General features: G+C 38.1%; 1 protein-coding gene across 6 annotated transcripts in view; it reads right to left on the reverse strand.

Annotated features, from left to right (window-relative positions):
- The window catches only part of OTUD4 (OTU deubiquitinase 4), a 51,197-nt gene that overhangs the window by 25,642 nt on the left and 11,570 nt on the right, over window positions 1–13,985 (reverse strand). For all 6 annotated transcript variants that reach the window (XM_054486726.1, XM_054486725.1, XM_054486724.1 and 3 more), the window contains exons 3-7: window positions 12,404–12,454; window positions 5,844–5,890; window positions 4,846–4,918; window positions 3,336–3,417; window positions 209–341 (exon numbers count right to left, since the gene is read on the reverse strand). In XM_054486726.1, the coding sequence (XP_054342701.1) occupies window positions 209–341; window positions 3,336–3,417; window positions 4,846–4,918; window positions 5,844–5,890; window positions 12,404–12,454 (386 nt within the window). The remainder of the gene's footprint in view (window positions 1–208; window positions 342–3,335; window positions 3,418–4,845; window positions 4,919–5,843; window positions 5,891–12,403; window positions 12,455–13,985) is intronic.

Raw genomic sequence — 13,985 nt, forward strand, 5'->3', positions numbered from 1 at the left:
CCAACTTTCAAAACAAACAGTCCCATAATAGAAATTAGGTAAAATTAGTGGCAGGGATAAAGAAACTTCAGCAGACTGCTGTATTTTATGAATACCATTAATACCTCAATATATGTTATGCAAAAAGACATTTACTGAAATGTAAAGACATTTATTTAAATGTTTCCTTGTATGGCACTAGAAAGATATTTTAGGATTTCATTCTTACTTGCAACTGTCATCCTCTGAATCTGATATTTCACTGTTATCTTCATCAGCTACTTCCAACGTGTCTAGTTCCATCACAATTTTACTAACATCAGTTTTAAATACCTTCTCATACAGCAATTCATAAAGGAGAGCTGCAATTAATGACAGACAGATTTTCCAACATTAACTACAGGCCGTTTTTTAAAAACAGGAACAGACCATCACATTGTAACTTTCTATTGCTCAGGCTTTTAAAATCCTGACTAGATATCTGCTAAACCTTATGGTCAATAACATAATTTTATCAGAAAGTTACCTAGGGTACAACTAAAATTTCTGTAAGTGCAGTTAAGTACTTTAAAATAATCGCAAAAGACAGTGCCATTTTTAAAACACCATTACAAAAAGGTATCACAACTCTGAGATAAGTAGGACAACAGGAAAAGCTAAAACACACACACTGAGCAATTATTACTACTACATTCCACACACTGTGCACCTTTATATATCCTTACGTTTAACCCCAGCACAGTGAAGCATTATTCTGATTGTACAGATAAGGAAACTGAGACTTAGGGATGTCATACAACATGCCCAATCTTAAGAGACTTAGACGAAAAACATTTAAGAAGCTTTAAGATTGCTAGAAAGAGGAATATAGTATAGTACATACTAGCTGACAAGTCAGAAGACTTGGATGCTAGTCTAAGCTTTCCCACTAATTGTAACCTTGGACAAGCACTTCTCAGGTTGCTATAGAAAAAGAGGATGTTTGACTACATAACCTAGCTCCAGATTTTAATTTTACATAAGGAACTAAAAAAGCAGCTGTTACAAAATATATTCTCAGCAGCCATTGAAAGAAAGAAGCATAGTTAGACAACTTTGTTGCTTTAAATAAAGTAAAATTTTAAAACTCCAGTCTTGAATATAGGGCAATATATTTTAACAAAAATTCAAAAATACATGGATTTTAGGACTCTGATTTGGTTTTATTACAATGAGCTTTAAGAAAACAATGTACTAAGAATTCATCAACAATGGGGCCAGGTGTGGAGGCTCACACCTGTAATCTCAACACTTTGGGAGACTAAGGCGGGCAGATCACTGGAGGTCAGGAGTTCGAGACCAGCCTGGCCAACATGGTGAAACCCTGTCTCTACTAAAAATACACAAATTAGCCAGGTGTGGTGGTGCACACCTGTAATTCCAGCTACACAGGAGGCTGAGACAGCAGAATCGCTTGAACCAGAAGCCAGTGGTTGCAGTGAACTGATATCATGCCACTGCACTCCAACCTGGGTGACAGAGCGAGACCCTGTCTTAAAAAACAGCAAAAGGCCAGGCAGGATAGGGCTCACGCCTGCAATCCCAGCACTTTGGGAGGCTAAGGCGGGCGGATCAGTTGAGGTCAGGAGTTTAAGACCAGCCTGGTCAAGATGGTGAAACTCCATCTCTACTTAAAATACAAAAATTAGCCAGACTTGGCGGCAGGCATCTGTAATCCAAGCTACTCAGGAGGCTGAGGCAGGAGAATAGCTTAAACCCAGGAGGTGGAAGTTGCAGTGAGCCAAAAGAGTGTGCCACTGCACTCCAGCCTAGGCAAGAGAGCGAGGCTCCACCTCAAAAAACAACAACAATAACAACAACAACAACAAAAAACACCGGGTGTCCACCTCTAAATGAGTTCCCACAGAGACTTCCTTCTTATAGACCATCTTTCTTCCAGGTTGCAGTAACAGGAATTGCAGCCCTCATATCACCCAAACCACAGGCACTTAGAAGCACAGGAAAGACAAGCTCTAGGAGCTATCTTTCCCAAAGCTGAGACGTCCAGATTGTGACTAGCTAGGAGGAAGAAGACACAGCCCAGGGTACAGAGGCTACACTTTGATATCTTACAATGGATTAATTATTTAAAATAGTGTATTGCACACATCTTTACTGGTTACCACTAGCTTAAGAGCAGAGGAAAAAGCTGTCACAAGCCCAGCACCACTGCTTTATGACTGATCTGTACTTTGCCAGAATGGATGATATAAAAGAAACTGGTAGGAAGGGTCACTGCTCTTCTACAGCAGGAATTCTCACACAGAAGAAGGGCAAGGGGAATTCATATGCCCAGGAAACATTTGGCAAAATCTGGAAATATTACTGGTTGTCACAAAGGGAGAGAGAGTGTGTTACTGCCATCCACTAGGTAGAAGCCAAGGATGCTACTTAACATTCTAAAGTTCACAAGAGAGCCTACAACAGAGGATTATCTGGCCCAAAGTATCAATAGCACAAAGGTTCAAAATGCTGCTCTGGAGCCAAATACAATCAAATGTTTGATTTGCTCAGTCATTTGGATTTTCAAGCTATACACTAACAGTTTTTGAAATGCATATAAATCTTTATTACCAAAATTATTGCAGGAAAAAAAAGTTGGTATTTACAAGTCAAACTCTAGCCACAAGCTCCCTTTCCTCCAATTTCTGTTTTGTTTTGCTTGAGTTTGAAACAAGGTCTCACTCTGTTGCCCAAGCTGGAGTGTAGTGGCACAGTCATAGCTCACTGCAGCCTTGACTTCCTTGGCTCAAGTGATCCTCCCACCTCAGCCTCCCAAGTAGTTGGGACCACAGGCATGCGCCACCATGCCCAGCTACCTTTCCTCCTATTGCAACAAGTTTTTATTATAATATTAATACACTTGGTAATTTAAGGTTCTTGGACATATCTTTTATATTATAACAGAATAGAATTATTTGCTCTGATTTGTTTACATTAAGACTGTATAAGACCAGGTGCGGTAGCTCATGCCTGTAATCCCAGCACTTTCGGAGGCTGAGGCGGGCGGATCACGAGGTCAGGAGATCGAGACCACCGTGGCTAACACGCTGAAACCTCGTCTCTATTAAAAATACAAAAAAATTAGCCTGGCGTGGTGGCAGGTGCCTGTAGTCCCAGCTACTTGGGAGGCCGAGGCAGGAGAGTGGCGTGAACCCGGGTGGCGGAGCTTGCAGTTAGCAGAGATCACGCCACTGCACTCCAGCCTGGGAGACAGAGCAAGACTCCGTCTCAAAAAAAAAACAAAAAACAAAAAACAAAAAGACTGTATAAGTTTAGGAATATAGTTTCCCATATAAACACAAGGTGATACTTACACTGACACATAGCAGAGCTTTCTTTATACTTTATGGGATACACAATATCATAATGATTTCCATTTGAAAAACACAGTAACACCTGAAAGAGAAAAATAAAAGAAACATTTCAGCCCCTCATATATATAACATTTACATAGCAATGTATGTCTCCAATGCCTCTGAATTACTAGATCATTTCCAAACAGACAGTGAGTATTTTAGGAGTAACCTAAAGCTTCAATGTTGTCAAGATACAGTACATCCATATGCTGAAATGTTATATAAACATTAAATCAAAAAATTAAAATGATTTCTGGAAATGTTTATAGGATCACAAAAAATTAATATATGAAAACATGCTTTCAACTACTTAAAGAACAAGACACTGTAAGAAAATATTTCAAAACCTTATTAATGCTAACCTCTAACAAGCAAAATTTTCTAACAAGCAAAATCAAAGATAAATTTCTTTGTATAAGTGATGATTTTCTAAATCATCACTTATACAAAGAAAAATGCACATTGATTTTGTTTAGAATATAACAATATATTTCAAAACTTGTTTTGAAAAAGCCAGATCCCTTAGAAAGTCCCAGAAACCCCAAAACCCTTATAACAGTAGTATTTCACTCAATTCCCCTCTAACTTACCACCACCAGCATGGTGGAACACAAGCCACTTCAATTTGGCCATCATGACTCCAAAATAGCTACTTAAGACAAAAATTATCTTATAATAAGTCAGTTGATCTTTCTTTCTAGGCTTCACAAAATTTTTCAGTTGCTTCTGCTTTATGACAGATAATGCAACAACACCCTTGTGAGTAAAATTTACACTAGGGAAATATATATGATTACTAAGTATTCCTGGATGTAATGGCAGAACCTATTTTCACAAGTTATTTTTTTTTTACTAATGTTTATATTGATAAAAAACTATAATAGTCTAGTTCATCATATGTATTAATGTCTCAATTCTTTTCAGTGTTTCTACTAAAATGTTATAAAAGGGTTAAATACAGTAATTTGTGGGAGCAAAAAAAATACAAAATAATATGACTAAGTGACAATTAATAGGAACCTTTTTTTTTTTTTTTTTAAGACGGAGTTTCGCTCTTGTTTCCCAGGCTGAAGTGCAATGGTGTGATCTCGACTCACTGCAACCTCCACCTCCCAGGTTCAAGCAATTCTCCTGCCTCAGCCTCCCTAGTAGCTGGGATTACAGGCATGTGCCACCACGCCCGGCTAATTTTGTATTTTTTCAATAGAGACGGGGTTTCTCCATGTTGGTCAGGCTGGTCTCAAATTCCCAACCTCAAGTGATCTGCCTGCCTTGGCCTCCCAAAGTGCTGGGATTACAGGCATGAGCCACCGTGCCCAGCTACAGGAACTTTTAAGAAATCAGAATACCATAACCTTAATATAGAAATATTTCAAAAAATCATTTAAAATTATAGCTTATGAGGTCATGGTAGCAACTAAGTGGTTCTTTTACTTAAATACTTTAGAACACTCTGGAAAATTCTTACCTTTTCAGGAAAATTATTTTCAGTTACTTGTGAAGGAGAAACATTTGGTTCCCGATAAATTATAAAATCTTTCCTGAAAATAACAATTAGAAATTATTTTAAATGGACTATACTTCATGAATTTGAATTTAATCATTCATTCATTCATCAAGGGCCTAATACGTGCCAGGCACTGTCCCAACCACTGGAGATACGAAAGACAATAATGAGATAACTAAGTTGTAAAATATCTATATAAAAGTAACTTTTTTAACATGTAAAATTTCAAATATAATTTGTATATATATTAAATTTCAGATATAATTCTAAAGGGACACTTCAAAAATCAAAGAAATTTTGAAGATGAAATTTAAACAACATTCTGAAAAGAAAAAACAAAGTATTTACCTGCTCCTCTACTAGGCAAAAGTAGCAAAATTGAATACAGGTTGAGCATTCCAAATCTAAAAAGCCAAAATCCCAAATGTTCCAAAATCTAAAACTTTTTGAGCACCAACATGACACTCAAAGGAAATGCTCATTGGAGCATTTTGGATTTCAGATTTTCAAATTAGGGATGCTCAACTGGGTAAGTATAATGTAAATATTCCAAAATTTAAAAAAAAAATCGAAATCCGAAAACTTCTGGACTCAACCATTTCAGATAAGGAATACTCAATTTGTAACATGGTATTTTAGTACGATTCCAGCGGCCATTCAATGCCACTGACCCTGAGAAAGTAGAAAATCATTTCTCTATAAGGTTGATAAGTGATATCTTACAGAACATAGACGGGAAAAATTTCTGTACCCTTTTCCAAAGTATTTTGAAAATTAAAATTTCTAAACACTGCCATATCTAAATGTCAAAATCTAATTGATGCAATTAAAAAAAACTTAGAAAAGATGCTTCATAACTAAAGTATAAAAGAGCTTTGCTATTTTAACATTTTTAACATAATGGAATATAATTTCCCACTGGTTTCATTTTCTTTTACTTATGTTATTACAGTGTTTACCTGTACATAAGAGAAAGGGCACTTATTTCCACTTGTCCTACCCATTCCTGTATTGAAGAAAAAAAGGTGGCATGTAAGTGTCTCACACTTTTTAGATTCCACTTTGTATTTCTATACATACCTTTATACAGCATACGTAATGAGTTCTTAAAGCTCATTATTATTAGTATTGTGAATATTATAAAAACGTGTATATAAAACAGACCACAATACGTGGTAAAATGCAGTCCAAGTCTCTCCCACACACACAACACACACAAAAATACTAACAGGGTGAAAAGACAGTTCCTATTGGTGTGGCAAGACCACAGCATGGCATCTGTAAGTTGAGACTTTTTTTTTTTTTGAGATGGAGTTTTGCTCTTGTTGCTCAGGCTGGAGTGCAGTGGCGTGATCTCGGCTCACCGCAACCTCCGCCTCCGAGGTTCAAGCGATTCTCCTGCCTCAGCCTCCCAAGTAGCTAGGATTACAGGCATGTGCCACCACGCCCGGCTAATTTGGTATTTTTAGTAGAGACGGGGTTTCTCCATGTTGGTCAGGCTGGTCTCGACTACCGACCTCAGGTGATCCACCCGCCTCAGCCTCCCAAAGTGCTGGGATTACAGGCGTGAGCCACTGCGCCTGGCCCAAGTTGAGAACGTATTGAAAGCAAGGGCTATCCTCCAGCCTAGCCCTCAGGAGAGCACCTGGCACGTGGCTTAAGCTTGAGAAATGAAATACTGAATAGAGGCAGCCGGGCGCAGTGGCTCACGCCTGTAATCCCAGCACTTTGGCAGGCCGAGGAGGGCGGATCACCTGAGGTCAGGAGTTCGAGACCAGTCTGACCAACATGGAGAAACCCCATCTCTACTAAAAATACAAAATTAGCCGGGTGTGGTGGCCCATGCCTATAGTCCCAGCTACTCGAGAGGCTGAGGCAGGAGAATTGCTTGAACTCAGGAAGCGGAGGTTGCAGTGAGCCAAGATTGCACCATTGCACTCCAGCCTGGGCAACAAGAGCAAAACTCCATCTCAAACAAAAAAAAAAAAAAAAAAGAAATATTGAATAGAAGCAGAAAATTGGGAAGTATAAAAAAGGGCAGAAGGTCTCTTATCTTCAGGGTAAATGAAGGTACAAAAGAGAGCAGTGTCCTAGCAATTGTTTTGAAAACAAGGGAAATTCTACACTCCTTAGAAAAGTCACTTAAAGCCTTTCTGAAAGGCAAATGGCCAGTATATTTCAAAATTTAAAATGTCCCATGTACCCTTTGACCCAGCAATTCAACTTCTATAAATCTATCATAAAGAAATATTTCATGTCTACAAAAGTGTATGTAAAATAATGATGTCACTGGGAATTATTTGTAACAGTGTTAAAAAAAAAAAGAAGCAGGAAAAAAAAGTCCCTAAGATTCCTACAGAATAGTAAAATAATTCATGTTTCAGGCAGGGTGTGGTGGCTCACGCCTGTAATCCCAACACTTTGGGAGGCCGAGACAGGCGGATCACAAGGTCGGGAGTTCAAGACCAGCCTGACCAACATGGTGAAACCCCGTCTCTACTAAAAATACAAAACATTAGTCAGGCCTGGTGGCTCATGCCTGTAATCCCAGCTACTCGGGGGCTGAGGGAGGAGAACCACTTGAACCTGGGAGGCAGGGGTTGAGTGAGCCGAGATCGCGCCTCTGCACTCCAGCCTGGGCGACAAGGGCGAAACTATGTCTCAAAAAACTAAAAATAAAAAATAATTCATGTTTCATCCACACTATGGAATATCATGCATTCATTGAAAAGAATGAGGTATAACCACATGAAATGACCTAGAAAAATCACTCAAGATTAAGTTTTAAAAGTAAATCATGGGAAAATAATCCTATTTGTGAAAAACAGAAAGGCACATATATTGGTACATGTGCACACATAGAAAGGGGATGGGGAGGATACATCCTAAATTGACAAGAGAGACAGGGAAATTAATATGAGGAAAAATGAAGAATTTTCACTCTTCATTCTATAATACATCTATATTTTAAAACTTTTACCATAAGAATATTTTCCTGTAGTACTGTGAAGTCAGTAAAGACTTAATACATTAAGTCACCAAAAACAATGAGCTTTGGTAAATGAATGCTGCCACTTACTCCTCGAAAGAAAAGAAAAACTGAAATAAGGAAAATATTTTAAACAATATTTTGATCTTAGACCAGCACAATCTTTTCCCTCAGAGACTTTTCAATAGTTCTTAAAAGTTAGCTCTGATTTTCAAAATGAAATAGGTGCCATATATTAAAATAGATCTCTTAAAATAAGCCTCAGCCTAACAATCATGGCTTCTCACAAACTGCTAGAAGTGATACCCTCTGGTGTAGAGGAAACCGTTCACTGATATGAGTCTGTTTAGATCAAGCACACGAGCTACATTTCTAATTTTTATTCAAGAAATATTACATCACTTTAAAAAATGAAAAATTCTGCCGGACATGGTGGCTCACGCCTGTAATCCCAGCACTTTGGGAGGCCAAGGAGGGTGGATTACCTGAGGTCAGGAGTTCAGGACCACTCTGGCCAACATGGTGAAACCCCATCTCTACTAAAAAATACAAAAATTAGCCAGGCGTGGTGGCGGGTGCCTGTAATCCCAGCTACTCAGGAGGCTGAGACAGGAGAATTGCTTGAACCCAGGAAGCAGAGGTTGCAGTGAGCTGAGATTACACCATTGCACTCCAGCCTGGGTATTAAGAGTGAAACTCCATCTCTAAAAAAAAAAAAAAATGAAAAATTCTATCCGTCTCAACAAAATGCTACATGAGAATAATGTATTTTTTGATACGTAATCTTCAGAATAAACTCCTTTGTAGTCTGGTTAGGTAAACAATGGATATCTAAAATCTTCCCCAAGCAGTGTCAGTATTAAATTATTTAAAAAAAAAAAAGATATTCTACTACCACTGTCTTCCACCTTAACAGTGTAATTTTACTTAATCAGCATTTTTTTATGATGTGTGACATACATCCTTCTTGTAAAAAGAATTCCTTCAAAATATGTTTTAACTAATTAACCATACTATATCAAAATTACATAACAAATGTTCTTAGTTATCAGTATTAAGCTCTTGTTCCTCAAAAGACATTGTTAAGAAAATGAAAAGCCAAGCTTGTAATCCCAACTATTCCGGAGGCTGAGGCAGGGGAATCACTTGAACTCGGGAGGCAGAGGTTTCAGTGAGCTGAGATCATGCCACTGCACTCCAGCCTGGGCAACAGAGCCAAACTCTGCCTCAAAAAAAAAAATAAATAAATAAAATAAAAAATTTTAAAAAAAAGAAAAGAAAATGGAAAGCCAAAATACAAACCAGAAGAATGTATTTGTAGAACATATATCCAATACAGGACTTACATCCAGTATAAAGGACTAGTAAAATTCAGTAAGAACAACAGCAATTAAAAAATGGGCAAAAACCTATGAACAGACATTTCACCAACAAAATTAGATAGATGACAAAAGCACATGAAAAGATGCTCAACATCATTAGAGAAATTCAAGTTAAATCACAAAGAGTGCTGGCAAATATGTGGAGAAACTGAAATTCTCATAATATTGCTGATGAGAAAGCAAAACGGTACAGTCACTTTGAAAAGTTTGGCAGTTTCTCTTAAAAATATATTTACCAGATGACCAAGCAATTTTGCTCTAAGGTATTAATCCAAGAAAAAAGAAAACACATGTCCACAGAAAGATTTATAAGCAATTGTTCACAGCAGCCTCAATTTTAACAACCCAGAACTGTAAAGAACTTAAATATCAATCAGCTGGTAAATGTATACACAGGTTGTGATAGATACATACACAGATTATTCTTCTTAAATAAAAAGGAACTACTGCTAAACGCATGAATGAATTTTAGTGTTTCCAATAGGCTAAGTGAAAGAAGCCAAACACATAAGACTACAAACTCTATCATTCCACTTATATGCATCTAGAAACAGCAAAACTTAGAAAGCAAATCAGTGCTTGCCAGGTCCCAGGGGATGGGGGAAGAGGATTAACTGCAAAAAGGCAAAAGGAAACTTTTTGGAGTGATGGAAATGTCCTTTATGATGTTTGCTGTGGTGGTTACATAAGCATATACACTTGTCAAATCTCATCAAAATGTATATTTATAAGTGATGAATTTCATTGTATGTCAATTTTACCTCAAAGCTGACGAAAACATATTCTCGCACAAGTTTGAAGTACCTTTCAAAATGCTCCACTATTACTCATTATTTTAAGAGGATAAAGATGCTTTCTCTGAGAACTGGATGAAGCAACTGAGTTTATCCATCAACTATCTGCCAAATGGTTTGTTTCCATTTTATACAGCCATATATCAGGAAGGCAAAAAAATATATTTATTTTTTGAGATGGAGTCTCACCCTGTTGCCCAGGCTGGAGTGCAGTGGCACGATCTCAGCTCACTGCAACCTCTGCGTCCCAGGTTCAAGCGATTCTCCTGCCTTGGCCTCCCGAATAGCTGGGACTACAGGTGCACACCACCACGACTGGCTAATTTTTTTGTATTTTTGGTAGAGACAGGGTTTCACCATCTTGAACTCCTGACCTCAAGTGATCCTCCCGCCTCTGCCTCCTATAGTGTTGGGATTACAGGCACGAGCCATTGTGCCCAGCCCAGGAAAGCAAAAAACAAGAATGAAGATTTATAAATATTTGTTGTTAGTAACAAAAAAGAAACAACTGTCAGAAGATGCCATCCAACCCTTCAGTCAACAAAATCCCTCAGCTCTGGAACACAGCAGTAAATAAAACATACAGAACTCTGTGTTCATGGAGCTTAATTCAAGTAGGAAGACGACAAACAAAATACACAGTACATTAAATGGTATAAGCACTACAGAGAAAAATAAAGCAGAGAGGGGTACAGGGAATGTGCTGGAAGCTGAGAATTACAATTTTAGATAGGATAACCACTACTCTGACTTCCTGCCCCAAAAACTTTATATGGCTTCCCAATGCCTGATGCCTAGGCCCCAGGCCCAGAGGCCCTGATTCAGGTATGGAATAGGGGCCAGGGAATCTGCATTTTCACATGCACATCAAGTGATTTTGATACAGATAACCTACAGATCACACTTTGAGAAACACGGGTCTAAAGCATAAGCTCCAAACCACTGACCCTAACACTGAAGGCTCTCCCAGTCTGGCCCCAACCTGCCTTCCAACTCCTTTCTCACGACTTCTTATCTTCACATACTCAATGCTCCACACAATTGGAACTGTTTTCTGAATCTGCTTTGCTCACAGTTTTCACTGCCTGGAACGCCCTTCAGCCCAGGCATTTCCTATTTAGAATCCACTCAGACTTCAAATACAAACTCACTCTCCCAGTGTTGCTTTGTCTACCCAGCTAGAAATAACACTTTGAATGCCTACAGCATCACAGCTATATACCTCTTGTGACAAATCTCCTTTTCTAGCTTGTATTGACCTTCTTTCCTATGATAGGGAAACTTTTTTGTTATCTACATTATCTCTGCATCCCCAGGGTAACTAGGAATTCTTGGCCCATAACAAGCACTCAAATTAGTGTTAGGCAACCAAATGGATACATCAGTCATCGACCAAACACCCTTGGTTCCTATATTACATTCCCTTTACTCCTTAACTCTTCTTAGCTTTTTTCTTTGCCAATGTTATTTTTACCTTAACATTCTAAATGGCATTCCAAGATACTTGGATTTTTACAGTGAGAACATTAGTTTTGTAAACAGAAAAAAATTAAGAAAAATCCTTTTAACATCAACATGACTGAAAAAGTATAGCAGCAGGAGTTGGTGAGTAAGTGCTATCCGTTTCTGTCTCAACAGTCTCTTCCTCTTCACGAGATGATCATGGAAATAGGAACCTGCATGAAAGAACTCTGCCTTCTCAGTTGCCTAGGAAGAAAAACTCTGCAGGCCGGGTGTGGTGGCTCACACCTGTAACCCCAGTACTTTGGGAGGCCGAGGCAGGCGGATCACAAGGTCAAGAGATTGAGACCATCCTGGCCAATATGGTGAAACCCCATCTCTACTAAAAATTAAAAAATTAGCTGGACATGGTGGTGCACGCCTGTAGTCCCAGATACTCGGGAGGTGAATCGCTTGAACCCAGGAGGCAGAGACTGCACTGAGCCGAGATCATGCCATGCACTCCAGCCTGGCAATAGAGTTAAATTCCATCTCAAAAAAAAAAAAAAAAAGATATCAAACTTCACCCTGTCTAAGTTCCATACACACACCAACACAGCATTCTGAAAATCATCACTCCAGTATTATTTCAGCTTTTTATACTACATTTACATGCCATTATAGCAAAGATAAAATAGCACAACTCTATTGTGCTATTTTATAGAGGCAACCTCTAATATACAGTTCCAACTTAAGTGCTGCATAAAATGTGTAGGAAACATTTATAAGGAAATAGGATACATCGTCACTGCATCTCCTCAATACACTGTAATAGTAATCTTCTATTTTAATGAATTTTAAATACATTATTTGGATATATAAAAATATAAATATACTAGAAGACTGTGACATACCTGTGGATTTTCCAAACGCTTTAAATATTCTTCAAATGATCCTTCTATAAACTGCAAAAAATAAATCTATTAGAAATGTCACCTAACATATATGCCAAAACAGTTAACCGCTTCGCTGTGTAAACAACATTCACTGTGAATTAATGAGTTTGTACATAAACCTAAAATACCTCAGTATTTAAAAATATGTACATAATCTAATTATGAAAACATATAGCAATCATTAAAGACTATAAACATACAAAAGAATTTAAAGAAGGAAATTTTGTCAGGAAAGGTTTCCTGAAAGAAGAGTGACTCAAGATGAATGCTGGACAGGATCTGGATGGCAACAGGCAGCTGATACTCTACAGAGAGGGCCAATGTGGCTGAGGAGGAAGAGGAACACTGTGTTGGGAAGACAAGCAATCTGGCCAGCTGGAGCAGGACAACCTGTTGTGGAACGGAGTGGGAGAAGAACCCAAAGGGGGGCCTGTTTACAGAGGGCCTTGAGCCCAGGCAGGACTTAAAGGCTAGATGAGAAAGGCCATTCAAGGCCACTTCAGGTGACATTCTGAACTGTGAAATTATATGATGAAAGCAGTGCTTTAACTTGGTAGTGACCAGTGTGTAGAAGGGAATAAAACAAAGACTGACTTACTAGCTAAGAAATAGTATAGCTTAATAATACAGATAAGAGTACTCATTGTCTCTCAGGTGATACTAGAAAGAGCAATGAGAACTAGTAAGGCTAAAAATATTTTGAAGCATCAACAAAATTTTTCTAATACAGCTTGCTTCATTGCTTCATTGTTACTTTGACATAAAAACAGTTTATTCAAGCTGTGTAATAACACAACCTTTTTTATGTTTCTTTCACAGCAATCGCACTCATTTGAGAAATCTGTAAAAGTCATTAGTTTAACCACCAAATTCAATTGCGTTTAAATTACAGTCCTAGTTGATTTAGCAAAGTGATATACTTAACGACATTAAAGTATACTCCCTAGTCTATAAGAATCTTTTAAGCACCCTTGGATTTTAAGATTGAGATTCTTTCATAGATTATATAATGTCAAATTGCCAAAAATATCTTAAATTTCAAAAGATATTTATAATAAAAGAGCCATATATATTGAAGAGCCCACCAATAAAGGGCTACTGTTCTGTATTAGATGAGTATAGGTCTAAGGAAAAAAAAAAAACACAGAACCATTTAAAGTTACAAGAGACTGCAGAATTCTGACACAAGCCTGCATCCTCTCTGAGAGTCTCCTTTCTGAGCAGAAAGCATCCATCTATGCCATGGCTGAACAATGCCAGTAATAAGGCATAATCCTTTCTACAACATCTCTTTCCAATTCTGGACAACTGAAACTGCTTGAAGGTTCATAAAACGAAAGTGAAACTTTTCCCCATGGAACTTTCAACCTCTGATCATACCTCATAAAATTATATGGACTAAGGCCAGGCACGGTGGCTCACGCCTGTAATCCCAGCACTTTGGGAGGCCAGGGCGGACAGATCACGAGGTCAGGAGATTGAAACCATCCTGGCTAACATGGTGAAACCCCATCTCTACTAAAAATACAAAAAATTAGCC

Source organism: Pongo pygmaeus, chromosome 3 (assembly GCF_028885625.2).
Source record: "Pongo pygmaeus isolate AG05252 chromosome 3, NHGRI_mPonPyg2-v2.0_pri, whole genome shotgun sequence".
Taxonomy (NCBI): domain Eukaryota; kingdom Metazoa; phylum Chordata; class Mammalia; order Primates; family Hominidae; genus Pongo; species Pongo pygmaeus.